Raw genomic sequence first — 24,642 nt, forward strand, 5'->3', positions numbered from 1 at the left:
AATGAATCCTCACACTTGTGTTCAGCTTTTGGGAAAACCTTAAAATAGTTCACCTCCGTCTTGATGAAGATAATGTTGTCATTTTGAAAAGCTATTGTAACATACTTGTTTTATTCCCACAATCACATGTAGCGCTATCCAAACTTTAGGGTTGCTAGATAATATTATCAGTTCTAAACTTTCATGGCTTATGTTGATATCCTTTACACAATTCAGTGGTCTAAGTAATGCATAAGTTTGATTAGTATATGTCATTTTTGCTTGCATTTTCTATGTTGTTACCAACATTAGAAACCCTCTGCCACCTATTTAAACACTATATAAACATTTGATAAATAGTTTATAATACACTATAACGTAGTTGTATCCAGGAATAAGGACAGTGTGAGTGTTTATTAATGTAATTGTCAGCAATTCTAACTTCTCCTATGAAGACACATATAATATTACAACTGTGTTATCATTCCTTATCTGTTAATAACACATGAGTCTGCGTGTATGGGTGCCCACAGGAGGAGCTAATATCTGCTTACAACTACATTATAGTGTTACTAACCATGTATTAAATGTTTATCTACTGCTTAGAAATGCTTAATTGTGGGCGTTAAAGTAAACTTATTACTAACCATATTTTCTTCACAGTTTAGGGTTCAACACTAAGCACCAGAGCAGCTGAGTATGTTTTGAAAGGGAGGGCAGATTCAGGGGGGCTAGTGGTGATATTATGCTACTGCAAGACCCCCCAAACTATGTCTCTCCCCTTCTTTGTGCTCGTCTGCCACTGCTGCCCTGACCCAACCCCCCTTGATCCCATCTACTCCCATCTTCCACCTTCCACCAACCCTCCCACCCCCACCCTCTTAACCATCCCCAAGCATGGCCTGTCAGTGGTTCACAGTCTAAATTTAAACTACAGCAGGGCCAACTGCTCCTCCAGCCACTCTGGGCTCCTGTTATTTTCCCTGCCGAGGGGGCTTTTTCTGTCAGAGGCCCTCAGCCAGGAGGAGAGGCCTGTGGCTCTGTGTGTGGGAGACAATCTGAGGGAGAGGGGAACAAGGGCGGCGGAGGAGCGCACACAGGATCGGCAAGTCTGGAACCCAGGGGCCTTCACAACGAGGAGATATTTAGTGCCTCAGTTTGGGATTATTCAGTGAGAAGACACATTTCTACAGGACTGGGAGCTCGCCTCAGGTGAAGGCGTCAAGATGGCGGCTAATGCAGGGGACAAGCTGGTCATCATGAATGAAGAGGAGCTGAAGAGGAAGCAGAGGGAGAAGCTGAAGAAGCTACAGGCCACAGGGGGAAACCCTCGACCAGCAAGAACTCTCTTCCTCTTCAACCTCAAAAATCCCTTCCGCAAGGCCTGCATCAGCATTGTGGAGTGGAAGTATCCTTTATATTTTACACACACACACACACACACACACACACACACACACACACACACACACACACACACGTGCCTACACTATACAGGCTTTTGTGTTTGTAATATTAAATAGGCATTAAATGTGTCCTTGAGTATTTTACTCTTGAATATATGGTATGTACGGGTATGTTAAGGTATCATACAGCTATAACAGTTAAGAACACTGACAGATAAAGAAATGAGGTGTCTGAAGGCCAGTGAATTATCAGCCATGTCGTTCACCTGTGCTAAACTCGCCCAAGCCAAGTCTGTGTTAAGGCGATCCCTGCAGTGTTAAGACTTTTGTTATGTATCTGGCAGCCCCGTGTCAAAGTCAAGTGTGTAGCCTTTGCATTTTCACCTGGAGAGCTTCTTAAGCCAATCTATTTACATCTGGCAGACAGAAGCAATTAATGAAGCCGCCTGTTAGTGTCCTGATAACTGACATTCTGCTTTTAATGTGGAAATAGCCGCTCTGACATGCTGGCACTCGGTGAGGCTTGAAGCCTGAACACAAGACAGGCTGCTGAGTGATGTTATGGCCCCTATAGGGGGTTTCCTGCTTTTAGCTTGATGTCCATTCCTGGATAATACATTTACTATATCCAAAATAGAATACACTAATCATATCAATCCAGTGACAGCCCTATCGACACAATAGGATTTACAGATTTGAATGTGAATTTTATAACGTGCTGTGAATAATCATAATTTTCAGTAACAGTTTCACAGAACTTTGTCTCCATAGTGCTCGGCCAGGTCATGAGTTTTTACTGCAACCGTTTAATCACATTGGTATGTGATTCTGTAACACAGCGGGTGCTGTGTTTAGAGCAAAATTACAGAAATTATCTGAACCTTTAAATCCTTTTTATTGTACTTTTATTATTTATTATTATTTAAGTATATCTATGCATATTTTTTAATAATAAATAGAATATCTAAACAGCTTTTTTCCTGATAAGTAGTCTGTGTTTAAATGCCTTGGTCATATTCTTGGGCTGTGCAGCTGTCCTGCTGCATCACAGGGAGACATGATGCTGACCTGGCAGGGGAATTCTCATAGAGAGCCCCCTATGGACGAGAATGAAGCAGCACAGCAGACAAGATTACATTTAGTGTGACGGATGTGCTGGTATAGGGATGATGTTTCAGGCAGCATTTAGAGGCTCTGATTCATGTAAGCAGAGTTTGTAGAGCAGTTTCATTTACTCGGTTTGGTTTGTTACATTAAATCACAAAACATACAAAGATAAAGAAATGCACAATACATTTTCTAACAGTGTTTCCTACCCTCTTGTTGTTACTATTTACTGGACATGTACATGATTAACTCAATTAACTTATCATGAATTATTCCAGATAAATTGGATTCCCTTGTCAACATTACTTTTTCACTGGGAGTTTACCAGTCCTCCTCGTGTATTGTTGTTATGATCCTGAGTTTCCACATCCAGAACCTTTGAGTACATCATCTTACTGACCATCTTTGCAAACTGTATCGCTTTGGCTGTGTTCCTGCCCATGCCTGAAGAAGACGGTAATAACACCAACACAAACTTGGTGAGTACGAGTGTGAACACAAACCCTTTCTTTGGTGTATGACTCAGGACACTGTGAGGAGCTTTGGCTTTCGATATGGGAAAGAAGCAAAACATTTCACTCATGGTCTCCAGTATGTCCCCTGTGATAAACAAATGAATGTTAGACACTTCATATCTAAGAGTTTCAGCTGCTCACTGGTCTGCCAAGAGTGCCAAAACCAATTATATGCTTCCAGACACAACTCATCCGTCTGTGTCTGAGACAACTGTGCTCTTAGTTCATTATGCAACTGTGATTGGTTTATCCTTCTCCGATCAGAGACTGAATATAAACGAAGACAATAGTACGAAAGCAGGAGACTACCAATAGGCAGGATATGATTGTTGCAGAAATGTTTTATGAATTTATGATTTGGTTGAATTACCCCAAAACCAGTTGAAATATACAATCATTTGAGCTTGCTACGTCTGAGTGGACAAGTTTTCAGGGTTAGCTGAGCTATTTTGTTTAACAATAATTGTGGAAAAGGTTCTTGACTCCTCTTCCTCTAGATGGCAGGTGATTCACAGAGTCTCTCATGTAAAAGTAGTTTAATCTAACACTGGATGCTACTGATGTGTTTCCAGATGTTATTATATGTCAACCTCGTAGGTGTGTGTTTACACTGCTATGAGGATGTGGATAGTGTACTAAAGATGGCCCACTGAACGAATACAACCCAGGGATGATCACAGTGTCTGTGTGCTGTAGTGAGAAAAAGATATAGTAGGTTTGCTCTTGCATAGTGTACACATCTTGCCAATGTCTAGATATTTGACGCTAGTGTTATGGTATTGAGAAAGCTCCATGTGAGAGACTTGATATGTGGCTGCCCGTCTCTGAGAGGCCTAGCATCCAGCTCAAATGTCATTATATAACACCATAACCAGCCATCACTTGCTTTACACTATCTAATCAATAAACTCCACACATCACTTGCTTAAAGGTATCAATTTAGTTGGTACCCAACTGATTGACAGCGTAATTCTTCAAGTCGTCAGGTATCTGGACCTGAAACTGATCCCATTTCTTTAATATCTTTGCTTTGGCCCACTCACCAACCTTCTCCCAAATCCTCCTTACTTCGTACTGTGCCATTCCTCAGAGGTGAACGGTGTAAGAAGAGCTGGTCAAGTTCACCCCCCTGCGCTGTTAGAAGTAGGTCGGCCCAGGCCGTGTCACTCCACTGACGCAGGTGGATGCAGGAGAGTCCACAAATGTTGCCTCATGTAACCACCTTTACACTCATGTACTAAATGTGATGGCTGGAACATTGATACAGTACAACATAGAAGCACAGCTCCATTTAGTCTATAAATGTGTAATTGTTAATGTATGCAAGGCTGGTCTTTGAAGTTCTATTTGATTAAGGGCTTGGGGACTGCTGCTGAATGATTCAGCCAAAAATGAGCTGGTTTGTTTAAAAGGATCAAAGGGAAATAAACAGCATGCCGTATATCATTTATATTACGCCTGGCCTCAAATGAACTCTATGATTTTGATGATACATGAAGTTGGGGCTGTCGTACAGTTCTCATGTTACTGCCTCTTCTCCTACAACATGTGTATTAAGTGTCAGATGAATGAAGAGCAAAAGAAGAAGTAGTCTGTCTAATGATGACGAATTCAAGCTGCCTTTGTAATCAAATAAGTTGTGATTGAGTGTTTTGGTAGCAAACATTTGGAAATGTTAGTCCTACTTGTGGGCATTCATTTGTTGTCAAAGGCAGTCACTACTGAGGAAAACCACACTCAGCTCTGTGTCAGTCTGTTGTTTGTCTCTGAAATCATCAACACCGATGATAAAAAGATAGATACAAGCCCTAACTTGCAAGCAGATGATTTTACTCAATCACCTCGATGTTCATCTGTTTATTATCTCTGAACTAAGCATTTAAAAGATCTGGCAACAGTTGTTTCATTAATCACAATGTGCCTCATGGGCCACCCATCTGAAGTTGTGTTTCTTCATCTAAAATAGCGAAGAGACTATGAAAGCTAATGAGTTCATCTAATACCAGCAACATGTACTGCTGTTCCTCCTAGCAGGTGCTTTAAATGCCAAAGTTGTTATTTACGCCAATCGTCCCATACTTTACTAGAGAATTATACCTGAAGGTTGTGAGCTTCATGAAATGTGATTTCCTGGTTTGTATATGTCTTGCTGCAGGAGAGTTTGGAGTACATCTTTATGATCGTGTTCACGTTAGAGTGCTTTCTGAAGATAGTGGCGTATGGGCTTGTGTTCCACGAAGGCGCCTATTTACGGAACTGTTGGAACATACTGGACTTTGTCATCGTCTTCATGGGGTAAGATGAGCTGCAGGTGGATATCTTTACCACAGCTTCCCACTGACCACATCTAAGAAATGTAATATTAGTTATAGTCAAGTTAAAACTAGGATGTTCTGCTAAATGCTCATTTTGTATCGAGGAGGGGTTGGCTTTTACGGTTGTATAATCTTTTCCTACAGTCTCTTCACCTTTGCCTTGGATACCATCGATAAAATAGCAGGTGTGCCAATGGAGAAGGGTGGTGGGTTTGACATGAAGGCATTGAGAGCCTTCAGAGTGCTGCGACCCTTGCGTCTCGTCTCTGGAGTCCCCAGTAAGAGCCTCTTCTGAAATCCAAAAATGTTGCATTAAAACCTTGAGATTCTGTGCTGTTGTAATGTTTTTGTTTTCAGGCCTGCAAGTGGTGATGAACTCCATCCTCAAAGCTATGCTGCCTCTGCTGCACATCGCCCTGCTGGTGTTTTTACTGGTCACCATCTATGCCATCATGGGACTGGAGCTCTTCAAGTGCAAAATGCATAAAACCTGCTATTACACCGAAACAAGTGTGTATAAAGGGCACAATCAGACACTGTTTCACTTGGGCTTTTATATATGTTGTCGTTTATAGTCATACCTGATATATTATCAGTTTTAATTCCCTGAAGCTACATTCAAAAAGGATATGTATTTCTTTTGCCCACAGATATCTACTCCACAGCAGAAGGAGAGCTGCCTGCACCCTGTGCTCAGGCTGGTAATGGACGCCGCTGCATGATCAACGGCTCTGAGTGTCGGCCAGGCTGGGTGGGTCCCGACAATGGCATCACCCACTTTGATAACATTGGCTTTGCCATGCTTACAGTCTACCAGTGTATCACCATGGAGGGATGGACTAAAGTGCTCTACTGGGTCAGTGACTGCTTGAACATTGTCTCAGTTTCAGTGTTGGGGAATTTGTGCTCTTTCCACCAAAAGCTTTACCTTTGTTTACATTTAGGTATTCATGGTGTAAATTATACCTACAGAAAACATTGTTTGTGGCTGACCCAGAGTTGTGTTTCAGGTTAATGATGCCATGGGAAATGAATGGCCGTGGATCTACTTTGTTCCCCTCATTCTGCTGGGTTCCTTCTTTGTGCTCAATCTGGTTCTGGGCGTGCTCAGTGGGTAAGACCACTATTATCTTCTATCCTTTCAAGTGTCTGCATCGTGCCTCTTCACAAGAACAAGCTAAAAAATAAACACATAACCACAAAAAAGAAAAAGGAAAAGGAAAAAAAGAGGGAAGGACTCCCCGACCGCTTCCTTCCCAGGCTACAACAAACCCCTAACTATTAATGGATTCAGTTACGTATTTATTTTTACTTAAATATATTATTTTGTTTTATTATTATATATTTATGTCGTTTTTTAACTGATCCATATCCATATGAATAAATGACACAACACACTAATACTCACATTAACTTAATATTAAAATATGTACCAAATTTAAATCATAGCGTCTGATTCATACACCTTGTGTTATTGTCTTTATATTTTGTTACACATGGGTCTGTCTAATGTGTCACCTGTTTATACTGTATGTCACACCACATTTGCTTTGAATATTTCTTTGTCTTTCCCCTCAGAGAGTTTACCAAAGAGCGAGAGAAGGCCAGGTCACGTGGAGAGTTCCAGAAGTTGCGAGAGCGTCAGCAGCTGGATGAAGACGTTCATGGCTACATGGAGTGGATCACTCACGCTGAAGTCCTGGATGCTGACCGAGAGGGCACAGGTCAGCATTATAAGCCAGCTCAGCACCCATCCCATGTAGAGATACTGTTGAATTACAACTGTTCTTGTCTTGTCAGGACTCCTGCCTTTAACCAGTGACTCTGATAAAGACAGTCTGTATGACATGGAAGGCAAGAGTCGTATCGTCTACTACTAGTGAGTCTGCAGTTATTTATTTATAATGTATAAATGTTTACATGCAATATTCACTGTGAGTATAAAAAGGGTTATTTTTGTGTTTAGTCGCCTGGCCCGTCGCTGGAACCGTTTCTTCAGGATGAAGTGCCTCCTGTATGTGAAAACCAAGAGCTTTTACTGGATAGTGATGTTCCTCGTCCTGCTCAACACCCTGACCATAGCGACAGAGCACCACCACCAGTCTGACTCGCTCACTTCCCTACAAGGTTGGTGATTAATATATATATATATATATATATATATATATATATATATATTTTATAAATTCAATTTCTCCCAGTTTCATCTTCCGTCTCTCTCCACTGTTATGTCAACAGATGTGGCCAGTCGTCTACTACTGGTGCTGTTCGTCATCGAGATGTTTGTGAAGATGTATGCTCTGGGTCCCAGACCATATTTCATGTCCCTATTTAACCGCTTTGACTTCTTCGTGGTGCTGTGCGGCATCCTGGAGATGATCATGCTCTCTGCAGGAGCCGTGGCTCCCCTGGGTTTCTCTGTACTCAGGTGTATCCGACTGCTGAGGATCCTTAAAGTCACAAAGTAAGAAATGTCCCCTCAAAGGATCGTATTGCATTAAATGAGTTGATTTGTGATTTAATGTCATTTAACTTTACCTGTTTTGCAGGTACTGGACCTCTTTGAGTAATTTTGTGGCCTCACTCCTCAACTCTGTACGCTCCATCGCCTGCCTGCTCCTTCTTCTCTTCCTCTTCATCGTCATTTTCTCACTCCTGGGCATGCAGGTGTTTGGGGGAAAATTCAACTTTACCGACCACAGACCCAGACGAAGTAACTTTGACAACTTCCCTCAGGCCCTCATCAGTGTGTTTCAGGTGAGGCTAGACACTGTTTCGTAGATGCTTTGCTTTAAACTCTTAGCAATGTCAGCTTTGATTTTGTTAATCCTTTCTTGTCTGATTGATGATCCATGGTGTAAATTAAGTGCATTCACAGTAGCAGCATCTACCTCATCCTGGCATACCTGCAATCATGAATGTTTGAACACTTGGCTATCTCTCAGATCCTAACAGGAGAGGACTGGACCTCCATAATGTACAATGGCATTATGGCCTATGGAGGGCCTGTGTTTCCTGGCATCCTCGTGGCCATCTACTTTATCATCCTCTTTGTCTGTGGAAACTGTATCCTTCACATACACTCACAATGCCATCTAGGATGGATCCAACAAGGCCAAGAGTCTATAGACATGTTACCGGCGTAGTTTAGCATGTTAGCATTTGCTAAATAGCACTAAACACAATGTACAGCTGAGTTTCAACCTGATGATGGTGCTAAATAAAAAGACAGGGGAACACCAAAGTTCTAGCAATTCTTCCTGAAGGGACATAAATATGTGTACAAGATTTCATGGCAATCCAAGCAAAAGCTGTCGAGATATTTTCAGTCACTAGAGGAAAAGTCAGGTAATCACCACATTTGGATACATTATCTGGGACCCATAAATAATTGTACTAACTCTTTTACCAATCCACTCAATTTCAATGGCTATGTGAACATTTGTCCTGCTGGTGGTGCCATAGGGAGTCAGGGGATCACTAAGGTCAGCAGGATACATTCTCTAAGGATCATAAATGTCTGTAAAAAATGTCATGGCAATCCATCCATTAGTTGCTTGAGATGATTCAGTCTGGACCGAAGTGGTGGGCCAACTGGCCGACTGACCATCAGACCAACATTGCCAGCCATAGAGCCATGCCGCTAGAACGGCTTAAACTTGTATACAAAGCAATAATGTTCTTTAAAAAACAAGGTTTTTGTTTTCCTGAGCTCAAAGCCATCAGATATCCTCCTCAATGTCTTCTTGGCCATCGCCGTCGACAACCTGGCAGAGGCTGAGAGTCTGACTTCAGCTCAGAAAGAAAAGGCGGAGGAGAAGTTAAAGAGAAAGCTACTAAGGTAAAAAAAAAGAATACTTCAAGTAAGTGTGATTATCTGCTCCGTCTTCTCATAGCTAAACTCTACTCGACTCCCTTTCTTTCCTCCCCTCCAGGTCCAAAATGCCTGAAAAGACTGATGAGGACAGGGAGAGGATAGCTAAGAAACTGGCAGAGCAGAGAGCCAAGACGGAGGTCATGCCCACCACAGCCAAGGTTAATGTCATTTCTAGTATCAAATCACACTATTACTATTGGCAATGATATATTATCAGGAGCATAAGTAGCTATAATACATATATATATTGTTTTTTCAGCTCAAAATTGACGAGTTTGAGTCCAATGTCAATGAAGTGAAAGATCCATTCCCACCTGACGACTTCCCAGGTAACAAATGTCTAAACCTCGACTTTTCTTGCTTCTCGAACTCTTAAACCTCTCACATTTCTCAGAGATGTAGTTGTGGCAGAAGGAGTTCACTGATCGCATGAGTTCATATTCATTACTCTGGCTGTTTACCAGTGCAGCTTTCTTGGCTATGTTACAGTATAAGTATAGTAGCCCACATTATTATTAGACTCAGCTGAGTTTATAGCCGAGTCTAAAGTTAGGCTTTTTTCACACTACTCTGGTGACTACCATATAAAGTCTATAACATGATTCAGTATACAGAGATTTCCTTTTTTTTTTTACTTAATTTGCTTGAACTTCTCTTTGTTTTTCTTTTCTGTAATGCTCCAACACGGCTACTACCAATAAGTTAATTTGTCATTGCACTATATAACTGTTGTTTGTCTGTTTTCCACATGGTAGGTGATGACGAGGAGGTAGAGCCTGAAATCCCCATCAGCCCTCGACCCCGACCAATGGCCGACCTGCAGCTTAAGGAAGAAGCTGTTCCATTACCTGAAGCCAGCTCCTTTTTCATATTTGGCCCTCAGAACAAGTAGGAACCAGACATAGTGGTTATATTTCAGTGTCTTCTTATACTGTATCATGAAAACTCAACTGTGAATTGATGGAACTTACTGATGACTGTATGTCTCTGCATATTTGTTGGTATCCAGGTTCCGTAAACTGTGCTACAAGATCATCAACGCCTCTTCCTTCACTAACTTAATCCTTCTGTTCATCCTGCTCTCCTCCATGTCCCTGGCAGCTGAGGACCCCATCGATCCCAATTCCTACAGAAACATGGTAACAGCCGGGTCTAACACGACACATTGGACGTTATCTGTTGAAAGAACAGAACTTTTCTTTGCAACACTTTGTGCTTTTCCTCCAGATCTTGGCCTACGCTGACATTGTCTTCACAACTGTGTTTACCATTGAGATCGTACTGAAGGTAATGTGCTTTATATTTCATCTTTTGACTTATTTTGATTCAATGATTCATTATTTGAGTCAAGATACCAGTTCTCTCTCTATATTTATATTTCTTCTGAAGCTTATGATACGTTTTTGTTTTAAGATATTCTATGTGTTTAAATGTGATAATTCTGCGCCAGATATTACAGAAACCTACACAATTTAATATCTAATGTTATTCTTGGCAGAGAGCTTCTCAAATAGCATTATATGTATCACAGGCCACTAAAATCTTTCATAATAATAGTGGGGGAAAAGCATGTCGGAGCAGGATGAGGCAGGTTTCTTTGCAGGTCTTGCATGTTTCCACTGAGATCATTTATTTTATTTTTATTTTACCTTTATTTTACCAGGAAATCCCATTAAGTTAAAACAAAAACTATTTTACAAGAGAACCTGAACTACTTAATTCGCAATGATAGTTACTGCACTGCTGATTTGCAATCACTAAACGTAATAATTGCTAGTTGCAACTGGCAATTATTTTCATTATCAATGAATCTGTCGATCAAAGTAATCAGATTGATTTTCTGTCACTCGACCTTTTGATTAATTGACTACTTTTCTCAGTTCTATTTGATTCAATGCAACATCTGTTCCTCTGACTAGAACAAAAGCTTAAACACAAATCTGCTTGTTTCAATATTCTGGCTGTGACTGTGTGTGTCTGACTGACAGATGACAGTATATGGAGCATTTATGCACGAAGGCTCCTTCTGCCGTAACTCCTTCAACATCCTGGATCTGATTGTGGTTACAGTCTCCCTGCTTTCTATGGGGATGGAGTGAGTACAGTTTTTTTTATTTCCATAGTTAGATAAAGAACATCCCTATTGTTATTCTTTTACTAAATTTACATTTTTAGTATATCCCATATCAAGATTGCTTTGTGTCATGTGTTGTATGCAGATCCAGTGCTATCTCTGTGGTGAAGATTCTCAGGGTGCTGAGGGTGCTGAGGCCTCTGAGGGCCATCAATAGAGCCAAGGGGTTAAAGGTACAACACACATCCTTTACTTAAATAAAACATAAATAAAATCAGTACAACAATAAAAAAATACTCCATTACAAGTAAGTAAGTAAGTAAGTAAGTAAGTAAGTAAGTAAGTAAGTAAGTAAGTAAGTAAGTAAGTAAAGCATTATTTTTTATAACATTTGTAAACTCTTTTATTTTATTGTGATTAATTATAAGTGTTAAAAGTGTAACAAAGTCAAATATTTGCTTCTGTTGTGGAATTGAAGTATAAAGGAGCTTAAAATTGAATTACTCCAATAAAGTAAAAGACCTCCAAATTGTACTTAAGTGCAGTACATGTACCAGCAGTATTAAGTGGTTATTGTTTGTCTTTATTGACAGCATGTGGTCCAATGCGTGTTTGTGGCCATCAAAACCATCGGCAACATCGTCCTTGTCACCATGCTGCTGAATTTCATGTTTGCCTGTATCGGAGTGCAACTCTTCAAGGTAACTTTTAAAAGAGGATGTTGACAGTGTATGTAGCATGATACTGTAAAGGTCCTATTTATTATATATATATATTAGTATAGATTCCTCGCTGCTTATGTATTCAATGTGTTCCTAATACTTTCCCTCTTAGGGGAAATTCTACAGCTGCACAGACCCGTTGAAAATGACAGAGGAGGAATGCCAGTAAGGCAAACATCTTTCACACAGTTTAGATTTTATTTATTACAACTGTAGGGCTATTTTAGAGTCACTGTTCTCTGTGTCTGCTCTCAGGGGATCCTTCATAAAGCACATAGAGAATTCCCTACAAGACACAGTGGTGGCGAAGAGAGAATGGCTCAACAGTGACTTCAACTTTGACAATGTGTTCTGTGGCATGCTGGCTCTCTTCACTGTTTCCACATTTGAGGGCTGGCCAAAGTAAGCACAGCATAATTTTTGATTTGATGAATTGAATTTGTTTTATCCTACCTGATTGATTGAGTTAGAAGAGAGAATATCTTTTTATGTGGATATTGAGTTGGAAGTAATTCCATTTCCTGAAGCCAGAGATGGTAACACCGGCAATATATCCTTTTTAATGCACTGAATTATACATTTCATCTCTTAACATCACTCAATTTGTTCGCAGGCTGTTATACAGAGCCATTGATTCAGATAAAGAAGACATGGGTCCTGTCTTCAACAACCGCGTGGATGTATCCATCTTCTTCATCATCTACATCATCCTCATCGCCTTCTTCATGATGAACATCTTTGTGGGCTTTGTCATTGTCACTTTCCAGCAGCAGGGCGAGCAGGAGTACAAGGACTGTGAGCTGGACAAAAACCAGGTACGCCAAGAAACCTCAGAGATTAAATTAAGAACTGTGAGAGAGAAATATTCTTTTCTTTGAACCCTCTTTCTGCTTCTCCTTCAGCGCCAGTGTGTGCAGTATGCACTGAAGGCTCGACCTCTGAGGTGCTACATCCCCAAAAACCCCAACCAGTACAGAGTCTGGTACATTGTCACCTCCTGCTACTTTGAATACCTCATGTTCTTCCTAATTATGCTCAACACCTTGTGTCTGGGGATGCAGGTATGTAAATGAAGCTCATGTTGCATCCTAAACATTTTTTAGATCATTTCGAGGCTGCTGACAGAAAATATTCAGTGTCTTTAGATGTGTTAGTATTCCTGTGCCAAAATCAGAAGAGCTCAGTGTTTGTTATAACATTTAGTTAATGAGAAAAGTGGAAACTTTAACTGTTTTTAAAATATGGGACAAATCCCAGACTAATTAATATTGGGGGGGGGGGGGGGGGGGGCGCAGATTATTGCAGGGTGCTCTACATATTGTTTGGGTGATTAAGTTACAAAAACCTTATTTTCCATTCAATTTTATTCCAACTTGGGTCTTATATTTAGGGCTCGAGGTGTTAGAAACAGCAAGATGAACATATAATTATATAAACGCAAATGATATATAATTATCTTAAATAAAACTACATTTTGTAACAATCAAATCAATAGTTGTAACATGTTGAGGGTAATGTTTCCTTTCCACTCTGAACAGCACTGTAACCAGTCGGACCATGTGACCAAGCTGTCGGACACTCTGAACTTGATCTTCACCGTGCTCTTCACTGTGGAGATGATTCTCAAGCTCATGGCCTTCAAAGCGAGGGTAACGGCTTCAGACTTTGCAGATCGAAAGGTAATCCACCCAGTGCAACGTCTTACTGTGTCTGCAATGCTCTATCTGTCTGTGCAGGGCTACTTTGGAGACCCCTGGAACGTCTTTGACTTCGTCATCGTCATCGGTAGCGTCGTTGATGTCATCCTGAGCGAAGTCGATGTGAGTACGAATGATACAACTCATCACTTTTAATCTATTCTAATGAACTCTACATATTTCAGATTCTCATTGCAGGTGCTGTACATGAAAGTCCTCAGTGTTGTCTTAATGAGGTGTTCCCAGTCAATAGTGTGTTTCGATTTAAAAGGACTGAATGTATTTGTTCAATGCTCTGACACAGAAGCATGTAAACGTGGCCCAACAGCCGATTGGTGCCAGCAGAGCTAGCTCACAGGATGTGGTCAGTACTGTCGTTAGCCATTACCACCCCAACTGTCCCGCTCACCATTTCCATCACCAAACCACCAAACTTTCCATTATTACAATATCTTCAGTGATTTGATGTTTTGTGTGTTGTCTGAGCACTTGAAAATGAAAAAGAGCACTATGTCAGTAAAGGATTTGAGTGTTATTTTATGTGGTTATGCTACACAAACACAATGTTTTCTTCTGGCCAGTCACTTTGTATCACTGCATTGTCTTTTTCATCCACAAACACAAGCTTGTAGCAATTTCTGTTTTCTCCATCCAATTTCACACTCTCTCCCATTTCTTCTTTATCTCCTATTCCCTCTTTTCTTTCTCTTCTTCTTTTACTTATTTTTTCTCTCAATCCCTCTGACCTCCACACACCTCCCTCCTCATCTGTCTATCCTCCACAGACTGCCCTGGCCGCCAGTGGAGGACTGTACTGTCTCCATGGCTGTGCTGTAAATATCTGATCTTCACTGCACTGCACTGCTGCATGAGCCTTGCTGTGTGAGCACTCCACTATGTACTAAACTGTGTTACTACCGTACTGAACCGTGTGTGACACAAACTGCTGGGGAAACATCTGCGTTTCTACTGTCTGTCTAATCTTATAAAGCAAATGTAATATAAGACCTCAAGGTGTTTTGATATATTGTGTTCCTAGTATGGCTGGAATACTTTATACACAGGGCTCAACACTGAATATATCTGCACTGCAAGTATCAATGTGGTTTGAAATGACTGAAAACTGTTAATATTTTGGCATTTAAGTGTGTGTATAGTTTATTTTTGCATGAGTTAGAAATTGAAGTTGTTCTTCTAGTTTTCAGCAACTAAGACCACGAGGCTTTGTAACTCATCAAAGGTGGAATCATTGCTCTCTAATATTAACCCTGATTTGTGACTGTGAATCATACCTCAAAGGGACAGTTCGTATTGTTTGAACAGGGGTTGTATGAGGTACTTATCCATAGTCAGTGTATTGCAGTAGATGTCGGTCAGCACGCCCACAGTTTGGAGACAGACATGGCTGCTGTACTGCTGTGACTCGGAGCAGTGCAAAACTTATTTTAGCCACCTAAAAAAAATCAATATCAGTTTTAAGTGTACACTATATTTAAAATATTTTCAGCGCTTTACCTTGCCGTCCGACAGCCCTTTCCAACGGGAAACAAAAGCTGTTATCTATGCTCTCTTCCAAAATACCAGACTCCATTGACAAAAACAATAATTTTACCTTGCAGAACACAGGAGTTGCTAGAGGAACCGCTACCTCGATCGGTTAGTTTGTTTGTGTTATTGTTTTTGACTTTGGTAAATCCGAACCTACCAAAGTCACACAAAACCACAAAGAAACTCACCAATCGAGGCAGCAATAGACCAGCAACTTCTGTGTTCTGCGAAGTAAAATAACTGTTTTTGTCAATGGAGTCTGGTGGCTTTGAACAGAGAATAGATGGTATAACGGATTCAGTTCACAGTGGGAATAGGCTTTTTTTTTTAGGCTGGCCTTTCTTTTAGTCGTCTGAAATACATATTGCTGCTAACCCCGTCCACTGCAATACATTGCATACATCACATACTTCTGGTACTCAGGGGCGTGCCGGTCGCCATCTACTATAAGTAATATATTGACTATGGATAAGTATCTCATACAACCCCTGTTCATAGAAACCGAACCATTCCTTTAAAAATGTTTAACAGGTCAGTCTGCTCCGTGCCTGTTATTAATGATATTATAACCTACTATCAAACATAATATGTAACGGCAGTGTGTCATCTTTTCATCTACTTTGTGCAGGAGACAAATCCTTTGCAAGCAATCGCGGTAAGCTTAAACTTTTCCCAGTATTAAAAAGCAGCCATTTATTTTTCTCTTTTTAGGTTTTCTTTCCCTCAAATCCTCTGGTTGTTTTTGTCCGTAGGCGTCTGAAAATGCCTCAGTTTCCATCACGTTCTTCCGACTCTTCCGTGTCATGCGTCTGGTCAAGTTGCTGAACCGTTCAGAGGGCATCCGTAACCTGCTGTGGACCTTCATCAAGTCCTTCCAGGTCTGTCACACTGTGGTCATCATCATTTTCATTTTTCATCTCCACTTTTAACATGCTTTTGAAGACCTTACAGTTTCCTGTTTGTGTCTACAGGCTATCCCTCATGTAGCTTTGCTCATCGTGATGCTCTTCTTTATCTACGCTGTCATTGGGATGCAGGTACTCGATTTCTTTCTGGATACAAACATTGAAAAACTTGGTAGATTGTTATAAATAAAACAAGTTTTTGTATTTGTCACCGATTTTTCAACTGGGATTTTAACAACCCTTCAGATCTTTGGAAAGGTGGCCTTAGTGGATGGCACCCATGTCAACCGCAACAACAACTTCCAGACATTCCCTCAGGCTGTTCTGATGTTATTCCGGTGAGTCTCTAAGCCAGGATCGTTGGGTAAAAGTTGCTAGGTCCAAAATCTGAGCCAAGTTTTCATTGTTGTTTACGTTTACAGGTGTGCTACTGGAGAGGCTTGGCAGGAGGTCATGATGGCTTCAATGTATGGAAAGAAGTGTGACGCCAAGTCTGACTTCCTGCCAGGAGAAGAGTTCACCTGCGGGTCCAACTTTGCTGTCTTCTACTTCCTCAGCTTCTACTGTATCTGTGCCTTCCTGGTGAGCAGCAACATTTATCTTTTAGCTGCTTTAGGATCTGTTGTTCTATTTCAACAATCATTTTCTAATTAATGAAAAATCCTCTTTGCCCAGAAAGGTCAAAACTGTGTTAATAAGTGTCTTTTTCCTACCTATTTCAGATCCTCAACTTGTTTGTAGCCGTCATCATGGACAACTTCGACTACCTGACCCGTGATTGGTCTCTTCTTGGTCCACACCATCTGGACGAGTTTAAGAAGATCTGGGCTGAATATGACCCTGAAGCCACGTAAGCCTCATGAAACTGTACCCTTAAATATATTTATGCTCAGTCAGCACAAGAAATAGGCCAGATTCAAGTTGGTGCCTCTTACAATTATTATAAGATGTTTCTCTGATCTAACAGGGGGAGGATTAAACATCTGGATGTGGTGACGCTGCTGCGACGCATCCAGCCTCCACTGGGCTTTGGCAAGTTCTGTCCTCATCGTGCTGCATGCAAGGTAAATACAACAGACACATGGTGCATGCATATACATAGAAATCATCAGGCAGGCAGCTATAAGGGTTTTATGTATGTTGAATGATAACATTAACAATACTAATATAAAAACACTGTGTGTAGACATTGTTCTATAATAGCATACAAAGACTGAATACACAGAAAGAGAGTAACATATAGAGTGTCTCCAATAAAACTATGAATAGTGTCTTACAATTTAATTTTGGATAATTTAGAAAAGATTAGGTTAAAGAAGATAAAGTTTAGATTAAGATTACATTTGCACAAATTTACACAAAAAATACAATTTCAACTGTATGTTAAAATAAGAGTGAATAAATGTAAAGTATTATTAATAAAACAATAGATCATTTTAAAAGATGGGTTAGGTAAAATAGTGTTATATAATATTAGAAAATAATAATATAAAATAAAATACTAAATGTATTTGAGTGGTCTATTCCTGTCTGATGCCCATATTTTGTCATATTCCTGTCCGCAGCGCTTGGTTGGCATGAACATGCCTCTCAACAGTGATGGCACCGTCACCTTCAATGCCACCCTGTTTGCTCTGGTCAGGACGGCACTCAAGATCAAGACAGAAGGTACAGAGCATCACACATTGTATATGTGTTTCTTCAACTGGGTGTACATACTGAAGTTCATTAAATGTTTTATGAATTGTCCTGAACAGGTAACTTTGAGCAGGCCAATGAGGAGCTAAGAGCCATTATAAAATCAATCTGGAAACGCACCAGTATGAAGCTGTTAGACCAGGTCATCCCCCCTATGGGAGGTGAGTCTATACATAAACATCAACATAAATAGAATTAGTCAAATTTCATCTTTACAAATGACTCCAGTATTTCGCACACTGACAGCACTGTGACTTGTCTGGTTACAGATGATGAGGTGACTGTGGGGAAATTCTACTCCACCTTCCTGCTCCAGGATCATTTCCGTAAGTTCTTGAAGCGCCAGGAGGAGTACTATGGCTACAGACCCTCTAAAAAGAATGCCTCAGGCCCAGAGATCCAGGTGAGCGGTCATTATTATAATGTTTCAAATATTGGACAGGAAATTATATTGAAAAACATTTTTCACAATAGCATGCTATGAAAATGTGTCATGCATATTGTTTCTCTTAAGCAGGGTGTCCACAGGGTCCTAACAAGTATTACAAGTTGATAAGTTATTATAGCCCTTTTAGTATTAATGTATTAAATAACATATTCCAAGGTATTGCATTTTGTAGCTTGTTTTCAATATGTATATTCACATAAATATGTATGCTACAGATTTTGTCAATGTAATCATTGTGTATGTGTTGTTATGACCCTTTTATAGCATACTATGCTGTCACTATGTCATGATGTTTTTGACATTTTTATAATTTTCTTAATAAACATTCTTATATTACTTTTTATGGCATACAAACACTGTGACATTTTAAAAACTTTGTGACATACTATGACTTTTATGATTTTTATTTGTGACATAATATACTTTCACTTTTTATGACTTTCTTTAATGACATTTTCTGTCATGCTATACTACGACATTTTCTTCCACATTATATTGCTGCTGCGGATAACCGGTTTGAACTCAAAGTGGCGATGAGGTCTGGAAATGTATTAAATTAACTTCAGGATTCCTGCATATATCCTGTTAAGGCTCTTATGACATAAATAAAAAACAATGTTGTATCAGTAAGTTTTTCTATGAACTACATTGTTTACAAGTGCACTTACTGCATGTTCAAATGTTCTTTCCCTTTTTCCAAATCCTCCATGTTATTGTAGGCGGGCCTGAGGAATACAGACGAAGAGGTCGCTCCAGAGATGCACAGAGCCATTTCAGGAGACCTACTGAATGAGGAAGAGATGGACAGATCAATGGAGGAGGCTGGAGAAGAAGGAATCTACCAGGTGAGAAACACTGTCTGCAGCTTGGCCGAACAGATAAAGTCAACATACAGTGTTATAGGAGTGACTTGTCAGTTCGATAATCTGCGTGGGCTTTCTCGCTCTGTATTTCTAGCGTACACACGGTACTGTTTGGTAACCGGGTGGACTCCTTCACCGCTGAGCCTGTCAACACTCAGTCCCAGCAGATGACCAACCAGCGGCCCCTCAAGTTCTCTGACAGCCAGACCGAGTCTCCACCAAATTCTGCTGCCTTGGTGTCCCACTACGGAATTCTTCCCAAAAAGCAACACTAACAACAACGCCTTCGCAGAGTGAGTAATAAACACACTCCAACCTATGAAGGAGGCAGATGACATGTACTCAGGGTGAACGTGTCTCATGTGTGACACATCTTTCAGATTTTCATTTGATAGAGAAGGCAGTCCCGAAGAGTTTTACGATCACCGTGAGGATGCAGAGACAGGTATGTCCAAAGCTCTTTGGATATCAATCAATCAATCAAACTTTAACCCACCGAATTTGAGACCAGCGCACTAAAGAAATAGAAATCATGAATCCTATGGAGGACGAGGAAGTCTTGAAATATTTTCCATAACATATTTTATAATATTAAAAACATTCATACAGATAAGCCAATAATGTTTGAATATAATCTGGCAAAGAAGTAAGAAGCATGCAGACTGAAAAAGTAATAGATGTTTCCTATTATTGATTACGTTTTCTTTATTCTCCCATATTAAGGCAACCTGGGCTCCTGGAACTACACAGTGAGAACAGACAAAACACAGGTAATATTTGATCTAAAGACCCTGTCACACATATCCGTATGACAGAAACGTATGCTGGCGTATATGAAAATTTGCCAGAGTCCAACATTTGTCCAACTTTTCATCGGATCGGATCGGAAAAGTGAACGTATACAGATACAGTGCCGTCCAGAATCATTGGCACCTCTTTAGTAAAAATGAGCAAAACAGGCTGTAAAATGTTCCACTGGCAAAAGAATCTCCAAGGATCACAGCTGGAGAATTGCTAAGGTTAGTTGAGTCTTGGGGTCAGAAAATCTCCAAAACGACCATCAGACGCCGCCTACATCACCACAAGTTGTTTGGGAGGGTTGCCAGAAAAAAGCCATTGCTGTCAATTAACAACAAACTAAAGCGCCTACAGTTTGCCAAACGTTACTGGGGCTTTGATTGGGACAGAGGTTATATGATCAGATGAGACCAATAGAGCTTCTTGGCAACAAACGTCAAAGGTGGGTTTGGCTCTGGAGAGATTGTGTGGAAGAAGTGTCTCAGATCCCGTGCCATGTGTTCACCATCCTCATCAGGCAGTCACAGGAGAACACTCAGCTGTAATCCTGGCAAAAGGAGGCTGCACAAAATATTAAATGAAGGGGTGCCAATAATTGTGGCACACATGTTTTGGAGAAAAATATTTATTTAAAGTCAACATTTATTTTTCTATCAATAATTTTACTTCAGTGAAAAGGTCAGATTTGTGTGAATATTTTTGAGTGAAAGGACAAGACGATAAACAATAAAAGACATTTTACAGCCTGTTTTGCAAGTTTTTACTAAAGAGGTGCCAATAATTCTGGAGGGCACTGTACGCATGTCTAACCTATTGATAGCGCAGCACTTACTTATACAAAATGTATCGGACGAATGCATAACGTATACAAAATATCAGCAACACGCTGGTGTACGTTGATATAAGGTAAGGTATAAGTAGTGTTCGTTAAGAGCTCACTGTGTTACGCTGGGGTGCGTTGTTGAACGCTGAAGTTTTGAGCATGTTCAAAATTACCGGACGTACCCGACGCGTGCTTCATAAGTTATGCAGACGTTATACATAAGTTACGTGACGTTAGACATACGTGAATACGGAATACGTACGTGAATACTTACCTACGTAAATACAGTACGTGAATACCTACGTGACTACGTTAGAGGAACGTTAGATGTAGGCTACGTCGGCTGACGGTGAACCCTACAGCCAGTTTATTGATAACGAGTGGATATTAAAGGGTAGGAAAAAGCTGAAGAACTCGGAGCTTGAATGTCGAATCAAAACAGCAATCTCCTGATGTCATCTATATATTTATTTAACGCAATAAGTCAAACAAAGAAAATATTCTCAGCTGAGGACACTTTTCACTTCGCCGTTTCCACAGACTGAACGCTCTAAAAGCCCCAGTTAACTGTCTGACGGTCCCGCTGCAAGTGTGTACAAACATTTGAAAATTCGCATCTAATACATGGAGTAGGCGTTGACCTTCTCCTCATTGGTCCCAGTTGGCGCCTACACGTTCCTTCGTCAGCAGTCCGGAAGTGATGGTTTGTTGACCTGTTACTCTTAAAGGGGAAGTGCCCCTATTATGTTTGTAATACATAGGTTGTGCAGAAAATACATAGTTGTGCAGAAAATACATAATAGTGCAGAAACATATTCATAGTGTCGTAATACATATTGATTGAGGTAGGACAAATACATGTGATAGTCTTTCCAGTGTGGATTAATACAGATCAGGATTAATTTACCTGACAATACCCTATTCCTACCCTATGTTAAGATGATGCCTGACGACGGAGTAACTTATTAAACGTGTTTCTACAGTACAGCTAGCGTTCAGCATGTTAGCCGTTATCCAGCATCAGCATGTCGTGAACCAGATGGCACTTTTCCAGCTCCGTTGTCCAGACGCTCTGATACGTTTTAAATAAGTAAGTGATACGCTATCAATGTTTGACATGCGTATAATAATTAGTTATGTATTCGTTATGTATACGTCAGCTACAACACCGCTGTGGAAAAGTTGGACGTATTTGGACTCTGACACATTTTGAGCTACTTTTCATATACGCAGACATGTTTCTGTCATACGGAGCTGTGTGACAGGGCCGTATGTCTGGCGTGTTCGGCGTATCGTCTGCGTCCTTCAAACGATCACAACTTACCCTTAATTTATATCAATATATTGCCGATATTTCGTATGCGCCGGCATACGTTTCTGTCATACAGATATGTGTGACAGGGCCTTAAGGGTGAATCATCCAGTGCAAATGATGATGAACAGCTTATATATACAAAGTATAAATGCATATCTTTTTTTGTAGTTCCCTTATGAGCTCAACTATGGTGACAGTCAGAGCCAGAGCTCCTGTACAGCAGCGGACCAGCTCGTCCAGGAGGTAAGTAAGCTTGGAGGATAGCTCAGCTTTTCAATCTATATAGGAGGCTTGAAGAACCTAGACAATGTTCTTTCTTTTTTTCACCATTAATGATAAAAAAAAAACAAGAACATATACTGTATATATTTGTATATATATATATATATATATTAAATGTATATATATATTATATATATATTTAAAATGTATATATATATTTAATATATTTAAATGTATATATATATTAATATATATATATATATATATATATATATATATATATATATATTTAAAATGTATCTATATATATTTAAAATGTATTTATATATATATATATATATTTAAAATATATATATATATATTTACATTTATATGTATAACATTTTGAATTCAAATAAATAATAAAATGAATAAAATAAAATACTAAATAAAAACCAACATAAAACTAAGTGCAGAATAAGTAGCAGAAAGGATCTCTGACTGTCAACATCTTTTATCACACACACTAATTAACTAGCACCTTTATCAGATCTGCCGTCAGATCTGTCGTAGATAAGTGGTAATGAACTTAACTCATTTTCTAGACACAAATCAAGCCTGTCCTGGATAGAACTAGATCTATTTCTCCTTAAGTAAACACAGTTATGGTTTAATTGTCATTTATTTGGGGAACACAGTGCACTGACTATATGTGGATTGCTTTACTTTTGTTTTAGATGTTACATCCAAGCAAGTTATATATGGGAAAACTAAAATCACAGTAATTATTATTACATTTAAATTTTAGTTTTTTTAGACAACCACATCAGTAGTCAGGTGTTCGGAAAGACTTATTAAAAATATAAATCAAAGCTGATCTGTAAAATATTTTTAATTTAAGGCTGTATTTTCCCCTTAGGTGTCTTTGAGAAAGATACTTATTGTGCTTCATGAAGATTGTTCTGTAGCAAAGTCTGCATGCCTTCATCTGCAGGGTTCAATAAAACATTACATCATCATTCAAAGTGTCAGATATGAAACTGCTGCCTAATAACAATATAACTTACCTGTGGGTTTATTGTTGATGCATTACCAGCAATAATAATAAGAAAATGTTCCCACATGTAAGCAATGGCACTGCATGTTGTTTCTCTTCTAGGCTCTAGTACAGGGCGGTCTGTCCTCCCAGGCCAAAGACCCCAGCTTTGTCTCTGTGACTAAGAAGGAGATGGCTGATGCCATGCACACATCTGTCGATGACATGGAAAGCGTAGCTCAGGGCATCCTCAGCGAACGCGCCGGCAGCGTCACCTCTGGCAAAAAGAGACGTCCCATCCCTGTGCCTGTCGTGGCAGCACTAGAAACGGGCCAGCCAGATCCGGCTGTGAGGAGAAAGAGACGTCCAATCCCATCGATTCCCTCCGTAGAGGAGGCCGACTCCGAAGTTTAGATGACACTTGAGTTTATGTGCTTATCTTGTGATTTTTACACTTGCAGGTGGCTCCACCTCACCTCACTTTACCAAGCGTGTTGCCCCTGTGACAGTCTGCATCTACTGGCCTGGCTCAAGGCCTAAAGGCACGTTGGCTCAGGTTATAATTTATTGTCAAGTGTGGGAGAAACAATATATCTGATGATGGAATAAAGCTTCTTAATTTTCAGATTTATTGAAAGTAATAAAAATACTAACTTATGTCAGAGCGAAAAAGATTGACGCACTTCTTTCTTTGTAGCGTTTGTTGAGGTTATCCATTCCATATGACTTATGGGACAACCATGTGAGTGAGCCGAGTGCCTCACTGAAGACTTAAACACTGAAGGGAGCAGGCAGCCAACTTTAGTGTGCTGCCGTTCAGCGAGGACAGTTGGGAAGGACTCCACTTTGGGGAACCGGAGACTACGTTTCTGTGCATCCAAGCCCAGACAAGTTCATCTGAGTATTCAGTTCACACTCTTAAAAAAAGGCTCTGGTGCTACGATGACGATGCAAGTTCAAGCATTTTTTCTTTGTTGGTAAAGCAGCGTCCTTTGCTCAGTTAGGACTCGCTGACTTTTTATATTTTATGACTGAGGTTTACGGAGTTTTCTCCTGCTCACCACTGTTCTTGTGCGCAGTTGGCATCAGCAGATTTTATAGAGGAAACATCTTTTTTTTTTTGGACATAGAGATACATTTAATCTCTAAAATAAGTATCCAAAGATTTATTTGTATTAAAGTATTTGTTCAATTTAAAGCCAAGCAGTGCATGTGATTTTTTTTTCTTCCCCAAGTCACTTTAAGTCACTTTAAGTCACTCCACTGCTGCAGGTTTTAAGAGTTTTTAATTCACATAAATATGTCAAACCTTTGA

The 24,642-nt window shown here is 40.0% G+C and overlaps 1 protein-coding gene across 1 annotated transcript; it reads left to right on the plus strand.

Moving 5' to 3' along the window:
- The first annotated feature begins 944 nt into the window (after positions 1-944).
- cacna1sb (calcium channel, voltage-dependent, L type, alpha 1S subunit, b) lies at positions 945-23,984 on the plus strand. The gene is given in 47 exon segments (XM_029435271.1): positions 945-1,387; positions 2,866-2,971; positions 5,163-5,302; positions 5,467-5,600; positions 5,680-5,832; positions 5,973-6,178; positions 6,333-6,436; positions 6,901-7,046; positions 7,123-7,201; positions 7,289-7,449; positions 7,561-7,786; positions 7,872-8,079; positions 8,268-8,388; positions 9,049-9,163; positions 9,258-9,357; positions 9,459-9,528; positions 9,955-10,087; positions 10,209-10,338; positions 10,427-10,486; positions 11,188-11,294; positions 11,419-11,506; positions 11,867-11,974; positions 12,108-12,160; positions 12,251-12,397; positions 12,609-12,810; positions 12,898-13,056; positions 13,534-13,644; positions 13,732-13,815; positions 14,478-14,525; positions 15,869-15,895; positions 15,993-16,118; positions 16,212-16,277; positions 16,392-16,483; positions 16,568-16,727; positions 16,868-16,995; positions 17,113-17,209; positions 17,711-17,813; positions 17,903-18,004; positions 18,113-18,246; positions 19,011-19,136; positions 19,249-19,260; positions 19,262-19,396; positions 19,398-19,447; positions 19,535-19,599; positions 19,878-19,924; positions 22,259-22,333; positions 23,451-23,984. Coding segments are annotated over 47 exon segments (5,517 nt in total). The 5' UTR covers positions 945-1,205; the 3' UTR covers positions 23,742-23,984.
- Positions 23,985-24,642: the final 658 nt, after the last annotated feature.

Source organism: Cottoperca gobio, chromosome 7, assembly GCF_900634415.1.
Source record: "Cottoperca gobio chromosome 7, fCotGob3.1, whole genome shotgun sequence".
NCBI classification, from domain to species: Eukaryota; Metazoa; Chordata; class Actinopteri; order Perciformes; family Bovichtidae; genus Cottoperca; species Cottoperca gobio.